Below are 23,547 nucleotides of genomic sequence, written 5' to 3'. Positions count from 1 at the left end.
GCGCTTGCATTTTGCCCTTTGCGCTTGCACTTTGCCCTTTGCGCTTGCCCTTTGCGCTTGCACTTTGCCCTTTGCGCTTGCACTTTGCCCTTTGCGCTTGCACTTTGCCCTTTGCGCTTGCACTTTGCCCTTTGCGCTTGCACTTTGCCCTTTGCGCTTGCACTTTGCCCTTTGCGCTTGCACTTTGCCCTTTGCGCTTGCCCTTTGCGCTGGCACTTGGCCCTTGGCCCTTTGCGCTGGCACTTGGCCCTTTGCGCTGGCACTTGGCCCTTTGCGCTGGCACTTGGCCCTTTGCGCTGGCACTTGGCCCTTTGCACTTGGCAGTTTGCACTTGCACTTGGCCCTTTCCACTTTGCATGGCCCTTTGCACTTAGGCACTTTCTTTTGATATTACTAAATTTACACTACCGCTAGGTTTGCTACAGTAACTGTCATTTACTACATTTAAATGTAAACTTTTTTCCTTTGAAACTTTAAAATCGATTTTCTCAAAAACTATAAGGTCTTTTTGCAAAAAAAAATTTTTTCTTGTACCCACATATCTTTTTAATATACCCTGTAAATTTGGTGATTCTAGCTTGTAAGGGGGCTTAGATATTAAACGCGAAAAAACGGACTTTAGGCGAATTTTCGCCTTTTGATACGAAAATAGTAATTATTTTCGCGAAAATTCGGCGAAATCGAAAATGGCATTTTCGATGCGAAAATGACTGGTGAAAATTTGCAAGCAACACTGTTCTAAACTGCTTAGTGAATTGAGGCCAGTGTAGAGGTAATGTAGCTCTAGTGAACTGGTGACATCTAGTGTCCAAAAGTAGAAGTGCAACTACAGTAAACAAATACCGGTGTACTGTAGAATCCCATTATATTAAACTCCAAAGGACTGGGAAAAGTTGTTTATTATATGAGAAATTTGCTATATCAGAAATTGTCATACTCAAGCACATCAAGTACTGTGCCAACAAATGCCCGGCTCTCCCGTCTCCCTTAGGCCCAAGAGGAGGAGAAGCTAAGTATTTCCACATTTGGAGCCAATCAGGGGGACAGAACCTCCCCCTCCTAGTCTTCCATTGGTGCAAACACCTCTAGAGGCAAGACCAGGGAAATTCCAAAGCGCCGCTGTTCTACCAGTCATTCAGCCTCACTAAGACAGGCAGCCAATCCAGAGAAGCCACTCCCTTTGGTAATGAGTGCCTCTGATACCTCCACAGGCTATACGATGAGATTCTACTGTATTAATTAACCTGAAGTGAGCCTACCAATTCCCAGCTAAGTACATATCTGTAGTGCCTGAGTTAAATCAGATCTTCAGGCATACCTGTAGTACATTTGACCATGATTGCCTTATTGTGTGCATTAGTATAGATCTTGAAACATTGGCTCTATAGTGTTAGCAGGAGTCCACTCATACTGCTAGGAAGTGCTCAATACTCAAGCTTAAAGTGTATCTGTGACGACAGGGGGGGGGGGGGGGGGGGCGCACGCGAGCAGCTGGGCCGCGCATGTGCAGTATGCCCGACTGGCAAATCTAACGGGACATCTACCGGACAATCCAGGAGGCGGAGGACGGCGGCGAGGGAGTGATCCGCGTAGAGGGGGCTGGAGAAAGCCCTGGGTATGTATAAAACCTTTATACTCTGTCGTCTCAGGTACACTTTAAACTATGGAAGTATGCTGAAGCCAGTAGCTGCCGGAATCCAGAGGCTTTGTTTTGATGGGATACATTTCTGTCCATTTCTTTCATCAACATGTGACCAGCGGTGATGGTTATTGGACCAGATTTCCCTCTATGCTGCTCTCTTATCCTTACTGCATTGCATTAGAATGAAGACTTATTCCTAAGATGTGCATTAATGATACAGTTTTGATTGTACTTCTATATAACATCCATGCAAAGTACTGTATTTTTCAGAATATAAGGCTCTCCGAACAACAAGACGCATTCAGGTTTAGAGGGCAAAAATCAAGGGAAAAAAAATCATACTAGACCTGGTGTGTCCATGTTCCAGGAGTGTCTTGTAGATGTTCTCCCTCTAATTGTGCCCCTATATGTCCCATTTGGTCCCCCATGTTTCCTCTGTCCCACTTGTGTCGTCCTCCGTCTCCCAGTTGGCCCCCGTATCCTTGTCTGCCCTCTTGTGTCTTCTGTCCCCCTTTGTGGCTGTTTGTCCCCCTCTCTGCCCTCCTGTGTCTTCTGTCCCCCTTTGTGGCTGTTTGTCCCCCTCTCTGCCCTCCTGTGTCTTCTGTCCCCCTTTGTGGCTGTTGGTCCCTCTCTCTGCCCTCCTGTGTCTTCTGCCCCCCTTTGTGGCTGTTTGTCCCCCTCTCTGCCCTCCTGTGTCTTCTTCCCCCCTTTGTGGCTGTTTGTCCCCCTCTCTGCCCTCCTGTGTCTTCTGTCCCCCTCTCTGCCCTCCTGTGTCTTCTGTCCCCCTTTGTGGCTGTTTGTCCCCCTCTCTGTCCTCCTGTGTCTTCTGTCCCCCTCTCTGCCCTTCTGTCTGCAACTATCTCAACAATGGATTTGCTGTATTCCACGTATACAGCAATGCAAAAGAAGTTATTATAAGTAATTTCTTTCTACGTCTGTGAATAAACTAAAAGTGTGGTCGTGTTATGTGATCTGGGGGCAAGCCGTGGCAACACAACTGGGAGTGACCACAGGGCTGGGGGCAGGTTTGGCAAGGCTTCCGGCAAAATCACCACTGCAGCCATTTGAGACTCTTGCCTAATTTATGGGAAAGTTAAATTACCTTTTAGGTGACAATTCTGCATAATTTTAAAACCTGGAAAACGGCAAAAAAAAAAAGTCAGCACGCTACAGGTGCTCTTTAAGGTGCTTGGGCATTAGACAGCTAGCCAAATGCAATATCCTTGGAAACAGAATGGAGCACACTGAAGCATAATCCGCTCAGAGTGCATCATGTAGATTCTGTTTATTTTGGTGGCCTGATTGATGGTTTTTTTATGATTCTATAAAAGTAGCATCTTTAACATCCCAAGGTAAGCTGCATGGATATGTGACATACTGCAGAGATTTCCCAAATATCGAGAGTTAGAGGAACCGATTTGCTAAACCTTTGCAGGGTTTGAAGGGCTTGAATTTTTTCCCAAAACGTGCGGCTGACCAGCCATGCAACGCATACAAACGCAGATGGAATGTGATAGAATGTACACGAGGCCTTAAAGGGGCACTATAGCGAAACATTTTAAGTATGTGCAAACACATACAAATAAGAAGTACATTTTTTTCCAGAGTAAAATGAGCCATCAATTTACTTTTCTCCTATGTTGCTGTCACTTACAGTAGGTAGTAGAAATCTGACATTACCGACAGGTTTTGGGCTAGTCCATCTCTTCATAGGGAATTCTCAGGGATTTATTGATTTTCAAAAGCACTTAGTGAATGGCAGTTGCTCTGTCCAACTGCCAAAAAACTGTGCAGCAAACGGGGAGAGCTGGCCAGCATCATTGCTTAATTCCTTTTTAGGGAATATCTTTATAAAGAATAAAAGCCTTGCTGAGACTCACCTATGAAGAGATGGACTAGTCCAAAACCTGTCGCTTCTGTAATTTATTGAGCACCACAGAATGAGCAAGCACCATCAACCAATACACCTATATAAGGGTAATATAGGAGTGTGCAGAAAGGAACTATATAGTAATCGTGCACAAACCAAAGAACAGAGGTTCCCGAACCACACCACTCCAAACATAACGTTACAAAATCCTCTTTATCCAAAAAAAAAAGGAAATTAAAAACACTTAAAAACAAATAGCCAGGAGGGCCATGTTAGGGAACTCATACACCATTGCAAAATTAAATAACAAAAAATGTCAGCCAAATGGCCAAGTTCCCATACCACATACTCACAGATATATTCTATAAACTGATGGCTATAAGGAACCAATCAAATAATTCCAAATAGCCCCATCATCAAGGATGGTAAATAGTAGGCAAAACCAGTATCCTGTATAATAAAGTGCATATATATACCATTGTGCAAAAAGGCAAATCCGTGTAAACAATTCACGTGTGAGAAGTCCCAGCTTGGGAAATTTGAATGTGCAAAGATGCATTGAGAAAGTGCAAGGTTGTGCAAAAGAAAGTGTAAAACCAACAAGGCAGGAGTACTGGTGCTTACCAAAAGATAAAGATCAGGGAGAGATGCGGGGCATGGTCACCGTCCATATACCGTCGCAATTCGCCACTCTACAGTATGGCAGCATCCTCTGGGCATACTAACAAGCAAGTGTCGCTGTCTATTTAAGCTCAAGGACCTGGGAGGACATGTAGCGGGGGCGTGGTCTAAGTCAGGGGAAATACAGCAGCGCTGAATAGCGCTACATCACTTCCCCCTCCAAGGTACTAGAGAGTCATGGGAATTGTAGTCGCTGACCGGAAAGTTCATAAAAGAAAGATTAAAGGGGAACTGAAGAGAGAGGTATATGGAGGCTGCCATGTTTATTTCCTTTTAAGCAATACCAGTTGCCTGGCAGCCCTGCTGATCCTCTGCCTCTAATACTATTAGCCATAGCCCCTGAACAAGCATGCAGCAGATCAGGTGTTTCAGACTTTAAAGGGAAGGTCCAAGCAAAATAAAAAGAGTTTCACTTACCTGGGGCTTCTACCAGCCCCATGCAGCCATCCTGTGCCCTCGTAGTCACTTACTGCTGCTCCAGTCCCCCGCTGGCAGCCTGCCGACCTCGGAGGTCGGTGGGCCGCATTGCGTACATTTTTACGCATTCCCGCTAATGCAGGAACATTAACACATACATTTTTACGCATTACTGGTTCAATGCGTAAAAATGTACGCATTGAACCAGTAATGCGTAAAAATGTATGTGTTAATGTTCCTGCACTAGTGGGAATGCGTAAAAACGTACGTAATGCGGCCCACCGACCTCCGAGGTCGGAAAACTGCCAGCGGGGGACTGGAGCAGCAGTAAGTGACTACGAGGGCACAGGATGGCTGCATGGGCTGGTAGAAGCCCCAGGTAAGTGAAACTCATTTTTTTATTTTGCTTGGACCTTCCCTTTAAAGTCAGATGTGACAAGACTAGCTGCATGCTTGTTTCTGGTGTTATTCAGATACTACTGCAGAGAAATAGACCGGCAGGGCTGCCAGGCAACTGGTATTGATTAAAAGGAAATAAATATGGCACCCTCCGTATACCTCTTACTTCAGTTCCCCTTTAAAGAGACACTGAAGCGAAAAAAATATATATGATATAATGAACTGGTTGTGTACTATGAATAATTACTAGAAGATTAGCAGCAAAGAAAATATTCTCATATTTTTATTTTCAGGTATATAGTGTTTTTTCTAACATTGCATTATTCTATAATATGTGCAGATTACACAACACTCAGCATTCAAAATGAGTCTTTCAGAGCAGTCTGTGAAGTAATGACATCTCCTCTGGCAGAGGAAAAGTAAACAGTTCAATTACAGTTGAGATAATAAAAGTCAGATAACAGCCCTCTCCACGACTAAGTTGGTCGGAGAGCTTAATAGCTTTTTTGCATAGAGATAACAACTGGAGTTTCTCAACTATTCCTGTACTGGAAACAATTAGACTGATGTATCCTAATGTTTTTTTTCTTAGCTGTACTACACATACAAATCATAATATCATCATTTTTTTTTTTCGCTTCAGTGTCTCTTTAACCACTTTACCCCCACGCGTACGTATTTCTCCGCCCCTTTTTCCATCCTTTAAAAACCAGGGACGGAGAAACACGTACTTTCCGCGTTCCCGACGCTGCCCGCGCTCCCGCTCGTAAACACGCCGCCCGCCGCTAGTAAAACCGCCGCCGCCCGCTCGCCCAGAGATCAATGAACGGGAAAATCCATTCCCGTTCGTTGATCTAAGCCCCGCAATGATCAGCTGCTCTCCTATGGGCAGCGCGATCATTGTGAGAAAAAACTCACGTGTCCAGCCTCCTTATTCTTCCTCCAAGCTTCCGGAAGGAAGCTTGGAGGTCGCATTAAAACAAAAAGTTACTGTGGCCATCTTGTGGCCAAATAGTAAACTACACCCTACACATTTTTCACATACAAATAAATGACTTTTACACATAAAATTAACACATTACCTCCCACATTCCCCATTTTTTTTTTTTTTTGTAATTAAAAAAAAATTAAAAAATTTACAATTAAAAAAAATACATAAATAGTTACCTTAGGGACTGAACTTTTTAAATATTTATGTCAAGAGGGTATAACACTGTTACTTTATAAACTATGGGCTTGTAATTAGGGATGGACGCAAAACTGAAAAATGCACCTTTATTTCCAAATAAAATATTGGCGCCAAACATTGTGATAGGGACATAATTTAAATGGTTTTATAACCGGGACAAAAGGGCAAATACGTTTCATGGGTTTTAATTACAGTAGCATGCATTATTTAAAAACTATAATGGCCGAAAACTGAAAAATAATTATTTTTTCCCCACATTTTTCCTATTTTCCCATTAAAACACATTTAGAAAAAAATAATTCTTGGCATAATGTCCCACCTAAAGAAAGCCTAATTGGTGGCGAAAAAAACAAGATATAGTTCATTTCATTGCGATAAGTAATAATAAAGTTATAGGCGAATGAATGGAAGGAGCGCTGAAAGGTGAAAATTGCTCTGGTGCTCAGGGGGTAAAACCCCTCAGTGGTGAAGTGGTTAAAGAGGAGCTGTTAGGTATAGGGTCTCAGAGAAAATAAACACATATATTAGTAGCTAAAGATTGGCTGTACTTACATTACATATGCATTTCACTGTCCACGTTTGGATTTCACAGAATCTTTATATAGTATTTGCAGAGAATGATGCTCCTGACAGCTCATGGCAGGTTCCATGTTTGTCTGTCTCCTATGAAGCCAAATGTGTCGTCATGTCCTGCCTGCTTCTTGATGATTCACTCTCACAAACGCTGGTAATGAATAACACTACTGTGCAGTGAATATTGATTAGCCATGTGGCTAAGAACAATAGCGGACTCCTGCAGTGTACTCTGCCCGGAGTTTTTTCAGTGCTGTGGGCTGCTGCTTTTGTAACACGAGCCCTGTAACTTATCACTAGCAGCCGAGGGGAGGGCCCCAGAATGCTTTGCTGTATGGTATGCGGCTCTCGGCTTCTTTAGAGCTTGGGTCTAACATCCTTGCTGATAAGCACACATCAAAACTAAGAGAGATTTTTAACTTCAGTATTGCCTTTTTGGCTTCCTTCTAAACTGTTTAACACAGGAAAATAGAGCTTTAAATTAGCTTTTGCAGCCTGACAGTTACTCTTTAAATGAATAAAGAAAAGAAAATAAGCTAGGCAGCCAGAGTAACATATATGCCTACACTCCACAGTAGAAATCACCAAACACGATTTTTTTTTTACACAAATACATCCTTCCTAATACAGATAAACATAGTGGCAATGTCGCCATCATGTGGCCAAAAAGAGATCTAACATTAATCATTTCAATATACATATGCATAGAAGCCAACAAACATTTTCAAAAAGGGGAGAGAATTAATAAATCAATCCAAAATACAACAATTATTAATTAAAGTGAAAAACGCCAGAGGAGTCAGGAGATTCTCCAGAGCTCCCACTGATGGAGAGTTGATCAATATTCCCATTCCGATCAGTATACAGACTGTCAAATATCATAAACATAGAATCGGTAGCCAGCTGCAATTTATAAAAGAATAAACAAAACTCAGAAATTAATACAAGCTACAGGAAACCTGGACCGGAACACCTCCGAAGTGCTTCTGTAATTTATGGCTCATTTTACTCTGGAAAAAATGTACTACTTATTTGTATATGTTTGCACATATTTTACATTTTACAATTTTCCGCCATACTGCCCCTTTAAGATATATATATGTCATCTGAAATGATTGTAAATTTATAGAGAGAGCTGCGGAAAGCTCACTGTACAGCAGCTAATCTCTAGTCCAGAGGAAATACTTACACATCTTCTGCTTTTTTCTTGTAGCACTACAAGGAGATCGAAATCTGTCCCAAAGTCATCAGATTCATCCAGCTTGAGAAAGTTGACGGGTCGGAAACCTATGGTGAGTTGTATAAAAAAAGGAAACAAACTAAAAAAAATCAGACACACCGGAGGGTGGCCCAGGGGAACATGCTTAGCAGATTAACCTCCCTGATGGTAACCCCAAGGCAGGCTCCTGGCGTAAAAAAGAAGCCAGGTCCGGTAATCTGGTGCCTGACTTGGGGAAGTCGCCGGGAGCTATAGGGAGCCAGCGTTTCAACTCCCCTCCCCCGGAATTCAGGCGCAGGCAGCCATTCTGCTTCCAGTCTTCGGAGGCTCTGGATCCCTCGGGTGAGATCGCAGTTTGTGGTCATGACGACAGATCTCGCTATAGGGGTACAGCGCCACTCGGAGGACGGAGGGAGAATTGCAAGGCTTGATCCAAGGGAGGTGAGTGCAGGGCTGCCGTAGATCTCACTGCGGTATATTTCTTGGTTTGGAAAAAATTGCAACGCTTTTAGACCCTAATATCCTGAAAGAATCATACCACCAGGGAGGTTTAAAAAAAAAAAGCATTTTGGAACACTAGCAAGTAATTGATATAACTTATATCAGTGACACACAAGCCATTGTTCACAGGAAGGTAAAGTCAACTGCAACACTTGTGCAATTGACGTTTCCGTCCATCTCAACATGGGACCCGGTGGATCCTGGCGGGACACAAGGATGGAAGCCAGCAGCTGTCGGTCTATACTGGTCCTTAGAGAGAGAAATTAACGGTTTAGAGTCTGTGAAAGAGTGTTGGTTACAGAAAATTATGTTTCCAGAATTTATGGGAAGCGAGATTGCTTCCCCCACAACAGAGACAACACATCCTGCATCTCTGGCCAGTAAGGTTAAAGGGATACTGTAGGGGGTCGGGGGAAAATTAGTTGAACTTTCCCTGGGCTTCTAATGGTCCCCCGCAGATGTCCTGTGCCCGCGCAGCCGCTCACCAATGCTCCAGCCCCGCCTCCGGTTCACTTCTGGAATTTCAGACTTTAAAGTCTGAAAAGCACTGTGCCTGTGTTGCCATGTCCTCGCTCCGACTGATGTCACCAGGAGCGCACGGCGCAGGCACAGACCATACTGGGCCTGCGCCGTGCGCTCCTGGTGACATCAGGGGAAGTGAGGAAATGGCAACGCAGGCGCAGTGGTTTTCAGACTTTAAAGTCTGAAATTCCAGAAGTGAACCGGAGGCGGGGCCGGAGCATTGGGGAGTGGCTGCGCGGGTACAGGATGTCTGCGGGGGACCATTAGAAGCCCCAGGTAAGTTCAACTCATTTTCCCCTGACCCCCCTACAGTATCCCTTTAAGGTCGATGGGCATTGATAAACAATGGTATTTAGGCACATAGGAAATGGCAGTGAAGTGATCATGTGATTTAAAGCCAGGTTTGGTTTAAAATAAACAATCCATTCTAGTTTCCCTCCAGTTAAAAACAAGGAACACCAAGAGCCCCAATAGTGTAATATATACTGGTAAATGGTTACTAGATCGAGTAAATATTAATACTCATAAACCAGGGTTACCATGGTTTGTGAGTATTAATATGTCAGATTTTCCTAACCCCACTCAGGAATAAGAAGTCGCTCTCTGTAGATGAGAAAAATATGGGTTTCAACCCTCCACCCAGGGTGGACTCAATATTATGCAGGAGAAAAGAGGCACAAAGAGGATAAAAGGAAGCTAAATGAGCTTAAAAAAATAAATTCTTGGTAAATAGAGGAGGGTAGTGGTGGACTTGCCTCCTCCAAGTAGACACACAACGACTGTAGTAAAGACAGTCAATATATTTTATTTATGAACTCCAAATATGCAACGCGTTTCGCAGGTTTGATCCCGCTTCATCAGGCAATAACAACGGAGCAATAGCATATGTGGTCAGTAGAAGAGCCAGGCACAGAGTGTGTCTAATTGGAGGAGGTAAGTCCACCACTACCTCCTCTATTTACCAAGAATTTGGTTTTTTAAGCTCATTTAGCTTCCTTTTATCCTTTTGGCACCTCTGTTCTCCTGCATAGTTTCCCTCCAGGTATAGTGGGAAAAATGATTTATGATACTTTCTTGCAACCATGACAGCAGTCCACTGTTCAATAAAAGATTTTACTTCCTATATTCCTAGTCAATCACATAATTAAGGTGATAAGAATTTGTGCAGCGCTGCGTAATAATGTTGGCACTTTATAAATAATAAATAAAATAAGTTATAACAGTGGTTTGTGTGGATTATTCCTTAGGGTTCTCGCTGTCTTCAGTGGAGGAGGATGGCAGGCTGCACCTGTATGTCCACAATGTGAGGGAGACGGGACTAGCATTCAAGAAAGGTAAGTGATCATGTAACATACCCATTACTGAATATTCTGCATCCTGAACATGGCTGTACACCGGCTTGGCAGACATGACTCGATGGCCTCCTGGGATTGCTATTGGGCGGTGGGCTTTTGAATCTGGGCACAAAGGCCCGGTGCACACCAAAAACCGCTAGCAGATCCGCAAAATGCTAGCAGATTTTGAAACGCTTTTTCTTATTTTTCTATGGCGTTTTGCTAGCGTTTTGCGGATTGCTGCAGCGGATTTCAGTATAGTAGATTTCATATATTGTTACAGTAAAGTTGTTACTGAACAGCTTCTGTAACAAAAACGCCGGCAAAACCGCTCTGAACAGGCGTTTTTCAGAGCGGTTTGCGTTTTTCCTATACTTAACATTAAGGCAGAAACGCATCCGCAATCCAAAAAATGCCTCACCCCGGCATTTTTCGTTTCTGCAAAGCGCCTCCTGCTCTGGTGTGCACCACCCCATTGAGATACATTGACCAAGCGGATCCGCAGCCGCAAGCGGCTGCAGAAACGCTGAAAAAGCCGCTCGGTGTGCACCAGCCCTTACTGTGAAGAAGAAATACCAGAGAGTCATAAAACTGGTCCATTCTTAAACCCCGAAATCTGATCTAGCTGTGAAGGAGGGGAGTACTGACTGGCTACTGAGAACTCTGCTATGGTTAATGTAAGCACGCCGGCCTAGGGGCTAGCTCTCTCGCCTTGCAGTGCTGGGTTTCTGATTTGAACCCCAGCCAGGGCACTATCTGCACAGAGTTTGTATGTTCTCCTTTTGTTTGTGGGTGTTTCCTCCCATCTTCCAAAAACCTATAAATAAGTTACATAATAAGACTTTGATGCATTAACTACACAATATAGACGCATGACTATGGAAGGGATTCGATTGTGAACCCCTCTCTCCGTACAGTGAATTGACAAGACAGCGCAGCCTTTTATTGTTTTAATATTGATGATTTTGGCATACAACTCATGAAAACCCAAATTTCCTATCTAAAAAAATTAGCATATTTCATCCGACCAATAAAGGAAAAGTGTTTTTAAAACAAAAAAAGTCAACCCTCAAATAATTATTTTCAGTTATGCACTCAATACTTAGTCGGGAATCCTTTTGCAGAAATGACTGCTTCAATGCGGCGTGGCATGGAGGCAATCAGCCTGTGGCACTGCTCAGGTGATATGGAGGCCCAGGATGCTTCAATAGCGGCCTTAAGCTCATCCAGAGTGTTGGGTCTTGCGACTCTCAACTTTCTCTTCACAATATCCCACAGATTCTCTATGGGGTTCAGGTCAGGAGAGTTGGCAGGCCAATTGAGCACAGTAATACCCAGGGCTGTGGAGTCGGAGTTGGAGTCTGAGTCGGAGCAATTTTGGGCACCCGGAGTCAGAGTTGGAGTTTGAGTTTGAGTCGTTGATTTCATAAACCGAGGAGTCGGATGATTTTTGTACAAAATCTACAGCCCTGTTAAGTACTAGACTAAGGAGTCGGAGCCATTTTGGGAACCCGGAGTTGGAGTCGTGGTTTCATAAACTGAGGAGTCTGAGTTTGAGTCAGAAGATTTCTGTACCGACTCCACAGCCCTGGTAATACCATGGTCAGTAAACCATTTAGCAATGGTTTTGGCACTGGGAGCAGGTGCCAGGTCGTGCTGAAAAATGAAATCTTCATCTCCATAAAGCTTTTCAGCAAATGGAAGCATGAAGTGCTCCAAAATCTCCTGATAGCTAGCTGCATTGACCCTGCCCTTGATAAAACACAGTGGACCAACACCAGCAGCTGACATGGCACCCCAGACCATCACTGACTGTGGGTACTTGACACTGGACTTCAGGCATTTTGGCATTTCCCTCTCCCCAGTCTTCCTCCAGACTCTGGCACCTTGATTTCCGAATGACATGTAAAAGTTGCTTTCATCCGAAAAAAGTACTTTGGACCACTGAGCAACAGTCCAGTGCTGCTTCTCTGTAGCCCAGGGCAGGCGCTTCTGCCGCTGTTTCTGGATCAAAAGTGGCTTGACCTGGGGAATGCGGCACCCGTAGCCCATTTCCTGCACACGCCTGTACACGGTGGCTCTGGATGTTTCTACTCCAGACTCAGTCCACTGCTTCCGCAGGTCCCCCAAGGTCTGGAATCAGTCCTTCTCCACAATCTTCCTCAGGGTCCAGTCACCTCTTCTCCTTGTGCAGCGTTTTCTGCCACACTTTTTCCTTCCCACAGACTTCCCACTGAGGTGCCTTGATACAGCACTCTGGGAACAGCCTATTCGTTCAGAAATTTCTTTCTGTGTCTTACCCTTGAGGGTGTCCATGATGGCCGTCAGGTCAGCAGTCTTACCCATGATTGCAGTTTTGAGAAATGAACCAGGCTGGGAGTTTTTAATAGCCTCAGGAATCTTTTGCAGGTGTTTAGAGTTAATTAGTTGATTCAGATTATTAGGTTAATAGCTCGTTTAGAGAACCTTTTCATGATATGCTAATTTTTTGAGATAGGAATTATGGGTTTTCATGAGCTGTATGCCAAAATCATCAATATTAAAACAATAAAAGGCTTGAATTACTTTGGTTGTGTGTAATGAATCTAAAATATATGAAAGTCTAATGTTTATCAGTACATTACAGAAAATAATAAACTTTATCACAATATGCTAATTTTTTAGAAGGACCTGTGTGTGTGTGTATATGTGTAAATAAATATATATATGTATATATAAATATTATATACACACACTGTATATATAATATTTTTAAGCTATATTCCCTATATAAAAATGGGAGCCATGTCCTATGTCCCCCACCCCCCATTTCTGTGCTGCTATGTCCCATTTGTGTGGCTGTATGTCCCCCACCCCCCATTTCTGTGCTGCTATATCCCATTTGTGTGGCTATGTCCCACCCCTTTCTGTGCTGCTATATCCCATTTGTGTGGCTATGTCCCTCCCATTTCTGTGCTGCTATGTCCTGTTTGTGTGGCTGCTTTTTCCCCAGTTTGTGTGGCTGCTATGTTTTCCCCTCCCCTTGTTTGCGTGGCCATATTTGCAATAAAATCATTAGGGTCAGTGTGGAAAATAAAAAACTAAACCCATACTTGCCATCAGACATCCTTTCCGCCTCCATAAAGCTGGGATTCTGTTTGAACTCCCGCGTGTGTCGGAACTATAGACCAGGCTTCGGGTGATGCGGCTGCTTTACAGATCCATTCGCCGCATCACTTGCAGCATGAAGGAATCCCTCCGCCGCTGCTGCAGATGGATGCAGAAGCGGGACTATTGTCCTGCAGAAGTGGGGAAAGTGGGACTGTTGTGTCCCACGGAAGTGTCAAATTGGCACAGAACTTTAGGGTTCTGCTCAGCCCCAGTTGAAAATAGCTGGTCTAGTGAAAACACAGCTTTCAGAATATATATTTCTGTTACTGATGTATTTGTGTACTATCTATATTCATGTTTCTACTCAGATCTATGTAAGTGTCATACCAAATTCTGGGCACGACTCAGTCGTGCTTGGCGAATAAATGCTTTTCTGATTCTGATCTACCATGTACAGTATATGGTGGCCTTCAATACCCGCCACCTGCAGGCTAGAGATGTGTCAGTACAGAATTCTGCCTCCAACTGTCACCCACGGGATCCAGTCCTGGTCACGGCCGAGGACGGTAACTGCGCATCTGTGCGCACCGTGAGCCAGTGAAGAAATGTATGAGCCTTAATGAGGAGGATAGATGATGAAGTGCTGCATTGTTAAATGGCATTGACAAAGCTCGGTCTATTGCGTTCTATGGTCATGTGTCGTGAAGAATTGTTACTACACATTTCTATAGCAGGGACACTTTTCTACAAGGCTTTACAGAATGCACTGACATATCTCATATGGTAATTAAAGGATATCTATCGCAAATAAAGTAAGATTTGAAATCCATATAAAATGTAGATTTCTCTCAGAATGCACTAATTACCTAATTGCTATCGTAGAACATGAACAGAGGCGCCAAAAAGATGAAATATGCTAAAATTGTTAAAAATGTTAGGGAGGTAGTGGTGAACTCACCATCCCAAAACAGACATAAAGCTGCCGATTATCAACAAGAAAAATGTATTTACATACTCCAAATATAACAGGCACCGCGTTTCGCAGGTATATTCTCGCTTCCTCAGGCAATAATGAGAAGGAGTATTACACTATGGAGACAGAGACCAATAAGGAGCCATAAGACTGCTGTGTATGTTGTATGTGACATGTGTATATATACTGGTGATGTATATTTATTATCGGCTGGAAAACCGTGATAGTGGCTGTATTGTAATAGTGCAAGGTATATGGTGGGTCTATGAGGTGAAGTAGATTATTGGTGTAAAGTAGATATACCTTTTGGTTGCACCACCTCCATATGCCCAGTATCCTGGCAACGTAGCCAGCATAACAAATCCTCACCCCACCCCATGCGCACTTATTGGTGCACCTTCCCTAACTCCGCCCACACACTACAGCCCACCTCCCGCCCCCCACACACCACGCAATAGGTTGATCACCCACTGCAAGAGTATTTAATATGCCAGCGCAGCCGTAGACAGGCACAGAGGCACTGGGAGTATACTAGACTTCTTGCTGGTAAGTTTATTTTACTTTTTATCCAGGAATCCTCATACCTCACTGTTATTATGTAATATGCACTCCCTTATGCTCTCCACATAATATTTTCTTGTCCTCACTGCTCTGGACATATGAATATATATTCCCAGGATCACCAGCCCCTAATTAATCAGTCCCCCAGCCTCCAGAACCCAACCACTGTTATACCTTACTATACCCCAATAATCTACTTCACCTCATAGACGCACCATATACCTTGCACTATTACAATACAGCTACTCTCACTGTTTTCCAGCCGATAATAAATACACATCACCAGTATATATACACATGTCACATACAACATACACAGCAGTCTTATGGCTCCTTATTGGTCTCTGTCTCCATAGTGTGATACTCCTCATTATTGCCTGAGGAAGCGGGAATATACCTGTGAAACGTGTTGCCTGTTATATTTGGAGTATGTAAATACATTTTTCTTGTTGATAATCGGCAGCTTCATGTCTGTTTTGGGACGGTGAGTTCACCACTACCTCCCTAACATTTTTAAAAATTTTAGCATATTTTATCCTTTTGGCGCCTCTGTTCATGTTCTACATTACCAATGTCCACCTGGGTGGAGGGGTGCTATACCCTTATTTCCTGATCTACAGAGAGCGACATCGTAATCCTGAGTGGGGACAGGCTTAAAGAGAAACTCCAACCTAGAATTGAACTTTATCCCAATCAGTAGCTGATACCTCCTTTTACATGATAAATATGATGCTTTTCACAAACAGACCATCAGGGGGCGCTGTATGACTGATTTTGTGCTGAAACCCCTCCCACAAGAAGCTCTGAGTACTGCGGTACTCTGGGCAAACTGCCACAATGTAACAATGTTCACAGACAGGAATTAGCTGTTTACAGCTGTCTCTAACAGCCAAAACAGCTAGGAGCAGCTATATAACCTGCCCACAGTAACAATGTCACCATGTAATAAATGTCAGAATGTGAATCTGGGAGAGGAAAGATTTTACAATGAGCAAACACTGACTAAATCATTTATACATAATTATGGTAAAAAATGAAGCACCTTTTTTACTACATTATTTTCACTGGAGTTCCTCTTTAATCTCCCCACCTGCATTTACAGTGGTTGCCTAATGGTAACCCTGGTTTATGAGTATATTTACTTACATCTAATTACTCTCCTATATCCAATACATACTACACTCTCGGTTTTCTTCTCGTTTTTTTTTTGCTACCTATTTTCTATGTTGCTGTCATTTACAGCAGGCATGGAAAATCTGACCGATCTGTCAGGTTTTGGATTAGTCCATCTCCTCATGGGGGATTCTTACTGAATTGCCAAAAAAGTGTGCAAATGAGTAAGTAACCTAGCCGACATCGTTGTATAGATCCTTTCCAGGGAGTTCTTCTGTAAATAATAAAGGCAGTCCCCTACTTATGAACTCCTGACTTACGAACAATTCTGTGGGAACAAGTAAAAAAAAATCCCAAAAAGATGTAATTTTTAAGAAAATTGATGTAAAAAATGCAAAGACAAAATTGGGTTTAAACTAGTATGATGATATTTTGCTGCAGTGCACAGTGGGACAGAGTAGGACACTTGAGGGTGAGGGGGGCAAAGGTGGCATGGGGGGGGGGGGGGGGGGCTGTGAAGGCACAAGGGAACAAAGGTGACTCAGAGGGGGGAGACTAGAGAAACAAGGAGACATACAGGGGGTGGAGATGGCACAGTGTTTCAGCTTATGGACAGATTCAGGTTAAGACCAAACCCTAGTTTATTAACCGGAGACTACCTGTACTGATGATCTGCTATGAGGAGTTGGACAGGTCCAAAATCTGCCAGATCGGTCTTATTACTACCTACTGTAAGGGGCAGCAACACAGGAAAATAAATAATTTATAGTACATTTTACTTTGGGATAAAGGTGCCTTTTATTTGTATGCATTTAATTTTTTTGTGATCGTATTTCTTAAAGTGAACCTCCGGACTAAAAATCGACTCAGCAGCACTGAAAAGGCCTGGTGTTTCTTTAACAGTTTCACAGCTACAGAACTTTGTTTCTCTTATACAAGCCTCATTTTTAGCTGCACAGAAGAAAACTGCCCGGGCAGTTTTCCCCTTATGCTGTGCAAAGCATGATGGGATTTCTGATGTTCTGCTGTTTTGGTGCAATTTTTTTTTTTTTTAACATTTTGAATTTGACATTTGAAGCCTAGCGTGTGCAGCTGGGAGGGGTTATCAGGACACAGGACAGTTGGAACTGTGTCTCCTGCTCCTTGTCACCTCCTTTCAACCAAATAGATGGCTGCCCCCATGACAAAGATGGCAGCCCCCATGAATCACAAACATTTGCCTTTTCTTTTAAAACAGGGTCGGTAAGAGATTATATTACCTATTTATTCTAATTAACATAACTAATGTAACTTAATCACAGTATGTTTGTTTAGGCTGAAGTTCCCCTTTAACTGTTGAAGTGGGGTTTCTCCCAGAGAAAACACCACAACATACGAGAGCATACAAACTTTATACAGATTGGAATCTTGGCCTGCTGTTTGAACCTGGGACTCCAGCTCCACAAGGCAAGAGTGCTGATCACTTAGCCAGTCAGATATACACAGGCCCAGTTCTGGTACCTTGTGGTTCCTGTTTTTTTGCAGAAACTTTTTCAGAGTAATTAGCAGAAGCGCATACAGTATGATATTGTGTGGAAGTTTGTTGGTGCACAGGAGGAAGGAAGGAGTAAACTGTAAGCATGTGCTGATCTCTTAGCCACCCAGATATACACAGGCCCAGTTCTGGTACCTTGTGGTTCCTGGTTTTCTTCAGAAACTTTGTTTTAGAGGAATTAGCAGAACCCTATAGGATATTGTTTGGAAGTTTATGTTGGTGCACAGTAGGAAGGGAGTAAGCATGTGCTGATCGCTGCACATCTGCCCTATTGTCTGAGCCTGAACCCCCCTCTTTACCATCTTCCTCCCTCTCTGTCTCCCATTGTCATCACTTGAGGTTCTGCCAGAGACAATTCACTGCCACAGAGATGGAACATGTTGTTTGATAGCGACGTGATGGTAAAGTAAATTATCTTCCCAGCTTGTGCTGCTTTTATATTCTAATGATTAGAAGTTTTCTTGGATTAGAATGTAATCTGAATAATAAAATGCATAATAGCCTTTAATTCCAATTTAAAGGGGACGCTGAAACATAAGTTGACCCTTTCTTCACACCGTCCATATGTAGTAGCACACCGGTGTAAAGGTGACCATTAACGGTACAATTTTTACATCAAATGCAATCTTTCAACGCAATTTTTAGGATCGAACGTAATTGGAAGGTAAGATTGATCCCATAAACAGGTCACTTAGGGTATTTCCTCACTTCATATCATCAGTAGTAAATAGCTCTTTATTGTTAAAATAGCAGGATCATCATCCCCTCAGCGACAGCTCCGCTGTTTCGGTCCTCAGACCTTCCTCAAGCTGGATAGGATATGTCACACTAACACAACACTGGTGGTCGGGGAAGTAGCGGCGGTGACCGGCGCAGCAGCGGCTGGTAAGAAGTGCGCATATGCGCATATATTTACATTGTTAATGGGCGGTTTTCTTCACAGTCCGCCTAGGAATACGTAGGAGAGGGGAGAGGTGTTGTGGGCAGGTCTAGGGATATTATGGGATATCCCCTTTTGCATACTAAGACTGCAGTTTTCTATGTGGTCCGCCCGTCCATAGCTGCTGTTTGATTGGTCCAAGATGTCTGCACCTGATTGGTGCTGGGGCTCATAGATACTTATTTAAAGAGGAATTGTGTGTTGTGTTAGTGTGACATATCCTATCCAGCTTGAGGAAGGTCTGAGGACCGAAACAGCGGAGCTGTCGCTGAGGGGATGATGATCCTGCTATTTTAACAATAAAGAGCTATTTACTACTGATGGTGCTGACTTGATTGAAAGAAAAGTTGGTTGAAGTGTCTACTTGTGCAGAGGCACTGCAGGTCAAAGCACATCAAGATTTCCACTCCGTGGGTGCTCGCTTAGCACTGACTCACTTCATATCATAAAATCCAACTATAAAATCGTTTTACATCGATTTTCGCCATACACTGCACAGTTTTCAGTACAATGCGATTGTAAAAATTGTCACCTGATGAAAGAATTGTTCCATTAATGGGCACTTTAACGCCCCTTTTACTCCCTCGGGACTGCTGCGGTAATACACTTAGGCCTGGAACACACCTTTAGTTTTTGTCCATGTGAATCGGGCCTGAAAATATCGCCACCAGTGATAAATGTCAGAATGTAAATCAGAGAGAGGAAAGTTTTTACAATGGGCAAACACTGACTGAATCATTTATTAATGGTGTAATGGTTACTGATGGTGTAATGGTTAAGGGCTCTGCCTCTGACACAGGAGACCAGGGTTCGAATCTCGGCTCTGCCTGTTCAGTAAGCCAGCACTAATTCAGTAGGAGACCTTTGGCAAGTCTCCCTTACACTGCTACTGCCAATAGAGCGCGCCCTAGTGGCTGCTGCTCTGCTCTGGCGCTTTGAGTCCGCAAGGAGAAAAGCGCAATATAAATGTTATTTGTCTTGTCTTGTAATAATGATTGGAAAAAATAAGAAATTTTGTTCATTGTTGTTTTCACTACAGTTCCTCTTTAAATTTAAGGGACTGCATAATAAAATGGTGAGAAAATGTAAAATATCTCACATTCTTTCACATTGATGAGAACTAGCGGCCCCTTACTTACAAACAGGTTACCTTCTAGGACAGGGGTCAGGAACCTTTTTGTCTCAGAGAGCCATAAACGCAACATATTTTATAATGTAATTCCGTGAGAGCCATTCACTATGTTTCAAACTGGGACAGTGCGCATGTGCAGCAGAGGGCTCATGACCCTGTAGCCATGGTGATGTGTACACAATTGATCCTCCGGGCAGCGGAAGTGTCAGACATGTCTCCAGCTTCTCTTGGGTTTCAGCAACATCCGCAATTTCCCTGAGAGCCAACAGGAGAATTACCAGCTAACAGCTTGTACAATTAGCTAGCTGACTTGGGGGTTGATTCACTTTGTAGGACGAGATCCCCACACTTTGGCTCAATAGGCTGCCTGTCAGGTGACAAGCAGCCTATTGGGCCAATCAAAGTTCGTTCTTCAAAGTCACTGGACCTAAAAGGTTCCAGAGTGGGACAATTGGAGCCGCTGTTAGTTTTGAGGGGCACGACTAAGTTAGTAGTACATGCTACAGCAGTAACGTGCCTACTTTGAACATTTGACTTGCGCTGCCACACTAAGCTGCGCTGCTTGAGCCGTGTAGCTTAGTGACTCAACCCCTAACTGTGAGCCAGATGTAGCCATCAAAAGAGCCACACCTGACTCCCGAGCCATAGGTTCCCTACCCCTCTTCTAGGAGATTGTTTGTAAGTTGAATTTGTTTGTAAGTTGAGCTATTTCTTACACACAGTGAAATGTTTATACATTATTTACTTTGGTACACATTAATACAAACAATGGGTATTTTTTGGTCATTTTCAATGTGCTTTTAAAGCAAACCTGAAGTAAAAAAGAAGTTACGATATAATGAATGTATGTGTAGTACGGATAACAAATACAACATTAGTAGCAAAGATATTTTTATTTTCAGTTATATACTGTAGCTTTTTTTTTTTTTTTTTTTTTTTTATAACATTGCATCATTCTGTCATACTTGCAGTGAAAACCACCATTTGTCCTGTAAGCTATAAAACAAAGCAGAAATAATGATCCTTTGAACTTTCCTGCAGTAAAACCTTATCTCAAGTTGTCTCTCACGGTTTCTTGGCTGTTTGAATTCTTCAGAAAACGGGACTGTATTCGGTCCAATAGTACAGAGACGCTCTTTCCCATAGATAAATGACGTTTTTTAACTCTTCATGTACTGGAAAACAATAAGAGACTTTTCTTTGCTACTAATGTTCTATTTCTTAGCTGTATAGTGAATTGGTTGTGTAGTATAGATATTTACTAGAACATTAGTAGCAAAGAAAATATTCTCATTTTTATTTTGTTATATAGTGTTTTTTTAATAACATTGCCTCATTCTCTAATATTTGCAGTTTACACACTACTAAGCAGTTTACACTACTACAGCATTCTAAATTATTTTACAGAGCAGGCCAGTGAACTATTGACCTGTCCTCTGGAGAGAAAAATAAAATACAGTGACTGACAGTTGAGATAATAAGCTTCAGAAGACAGAGCTCTCTGCGACTTTGAAAGTTGTGGAGCTCAATGGCTCTTTTGCATAGATAACTGGAGTTTCTGAACTCTTCCTGTTCTGGAAACAATATTAGACTTATGTTTCTGTTCCTAATGTTTTATTTCTTAGCTGTACTACACATACAAATCATATTTTTTCCGCTTCAGTGTCTCTAAGTTCTGTATGTTTGGTTTCTGGTGGCAGGGTTGTTTGTATGCCTGAAACCTTGTAACTGGAGTGCTTTGTATGTAGTGTTCTGTCTGTATAGCGTGCCGTATACCCGCAGAGGTCTGGGACACGGGTGGTTTGTGTTTCTCAGGAGCATCTCTCTCTGTTTCAGGTTTGCAGATAGGAGATGAAGTGATGGAGATAAACTCGGCCACAGCGCGGGATCTCAACTCTGCCATGCTGAAGCATGTTCTGGCCAAACCGTTACTGTGCCTTACCGTCCGCACCTGTCCGGAGCTGGAGGAGGCCCAGGCTCTGAAGGAGGCGCCGCCGCACAGATCCGAGGCCGACTGCACCGACTACAGCCTGCTCATCAGCAGCCGAGGTATGTGTGCTCTGCCTCTGTATGGCCCCCACCCTTGTGGACCTCTCTGTATGTCTAGTAATGGGGGAGAGTTCTATCTTCCGCGGTTGTCTTCCACTGTTTTGATGTTGTCAAGGAGACCTTGGGCAAGACTCCCTAACTATCCTGCTGATCTCTTTGGCTGCATTAGTGTCTGAATCACACCTGAAGCAAGCATGCAGCTAATCCAGTCACATTTTAGTCAGAGCACCTGATCTGCAGGCTTGTTCAGGATCTATGGCTCAAAGTATTAGAGGCAGTAGATGAACAGCCAGGCATTATGCATGGTTTAAAAGGAAGTCAATATGTCAGAATAGGTCTCTCACTTTAAGTTCCCTTTAAAGTGAACCTTAACTGAACCTAAATAAGAGTTTCCACCAGCCCACTGCAGCCGTCCTGTGCCCACGCCGTCACTCACCGATCATCCGGTCCTCCGCCGAGGCTCAGTTTAGTTACTACATATGCTTAATACTACGTACGTTCGCGCAATGCCGAAAATGAAACTGAGCCACAGCGGGGGGCTGGATGATCGGTGAGTGACTGCGCAGGACAGGATGGCTGCGGGGGGCTGGTGGTGAAACTCTTTTATTTAGGTTCAGTTAAGGTTCACTTTAATATTCATATAGGACTGCTATTTAGCTTTAGAGGGCCTATACACTGGTTGATTTCAGCCTTCGATCGAATCTATTGGTTGATCGATTTACGGCCAATTTTGATCGATTTGATCTATCTGACAAGATGGAAGATCTAGGTTGAACTGCTGCTGGAAGCAGATCGATGTCCCATAGAGTTGCATTGGATCTAATGGTGCAGTAATGCATTCAGATTGATTTCCAATAGATTTTATTCTGAAATCTATTGGAAATCTGTTTCTAGTGTGTGGCACACATCAGATAGATTCCAGTCAGATTCAACTTGACAGGCATCTGACAGAAACCTATCTGATGGTCAAATCTGCTGCAAATCTTTAAGTGTATGGCCACCTTTTACCTCCAGTGTCTCCCCCCCTCTCTTCCCTTTGTAAAGACTACATAGAGCTCAGTGTTCTCCCCAGAGATTTTTCTTCCAGCCGGGTGGCATGAAATATTAGATGGGCGGGGGGAGATGAAAGAATGAAGGGCCAGCGCTTCTCTGCACAACTATGCTTAGTTGTGCAGAGCTGATATCTTGGACATTTTTCATTGTAACAACCAACAATTTATACAGGAAAATCATGCCGATTAACAAGGTTGTGTGTCCATACATCCATGCAGTAACATGCAGAGGAGATTGGTACTGAGGCGGGTGCTCAGTCCAGAGTGATGAGGGGCATATGGTAGCTTCTTTATGCCTCTCCCTTCAGCTTCTCTTTTAAAGGACAACTGAAAGAGGAACTCCAGTGAAAATAATGTAATAAAAAAGTGCTTAATTTTTACAATTATGTATAAATGATTTAGTCAGTGTTTGCCCATTGTAAAATCTTTTCTCTCCCTGATATACATTCGGACATTTATTACATGGTGACATTTTTATTGCTGGCAGGTGATGTCACTGGAAGGAGATGCTGCTCGCTTTTTTGGCATTTGGAAACCGCTGTAGACAGTAAAACGGCTGTTATTTCCCACAATGCAATGAGGTTCACAGACAGGAAACTGCCAGGACCATGGTCCTTACAGTTTCCTGTAGGAGGCGTTTTCACTACAATCCCCCTGATGATCTGTTTGTGAAAAGGATATGGAGGCTGCAATATTTATTTCCTTTTAAGCAATACCAATTGCCTGGCTGTCCTACTGATCTTCTTCAGCCCTATA

The 23,547-nt window shown here is 43.1% G+C and overlaps 1 protein-coding gene across 12 annotated transcripts in view; it reads left to right on the top strand.

The window, feature by feature from the left end:
* TIAM1 (TIAM Rac1 associated GEF 1) overlaps nt 1–23,547 on the top strand; it is a 497,838-nt gene that overhangs the window by 375,913 nt on the left and 98,378 nt on the right. For all 12 annotated transcript variants that reach the window (XM_068270618.1, XM_068270623.1, XM_068270612.1 and 9 more), the window contains 3 exons: nt 7,985–8,063; nt 10,261–10,347; nt 21,527–21,739. In XM_068270618.1, coding sequence (XP_068126719.1) covers nt 7,985–8,063; nt 10,261–10,347; nt 21,527–21,739 — 379 coding nt within the window. The remainder of the gene's footprint in view (nt 1–7,984; nt 8,064–10,260; nt 10,348–21,526; nt 21,740–23,547) is intronic.

The sequence above is a fragment of the Hyperolius riggenbachi genome, chromosome 2, assembly GCF_040937935.1.
Source record: "Hyperolius riggenbachi isolate aHypRig1 chromosome 2, aHypRig1.pri, whole genome shotgun sequence".
Lineage (NCBI taxonomy): Eukaryota > Metazoa > Chordata > Amphibia > Anura > Hyperoliidae > Hyperolius > Hyperolius riggenbachi.
This window is presented reverse-complemented; position numbering and strand designations above follow the sequence as displayed.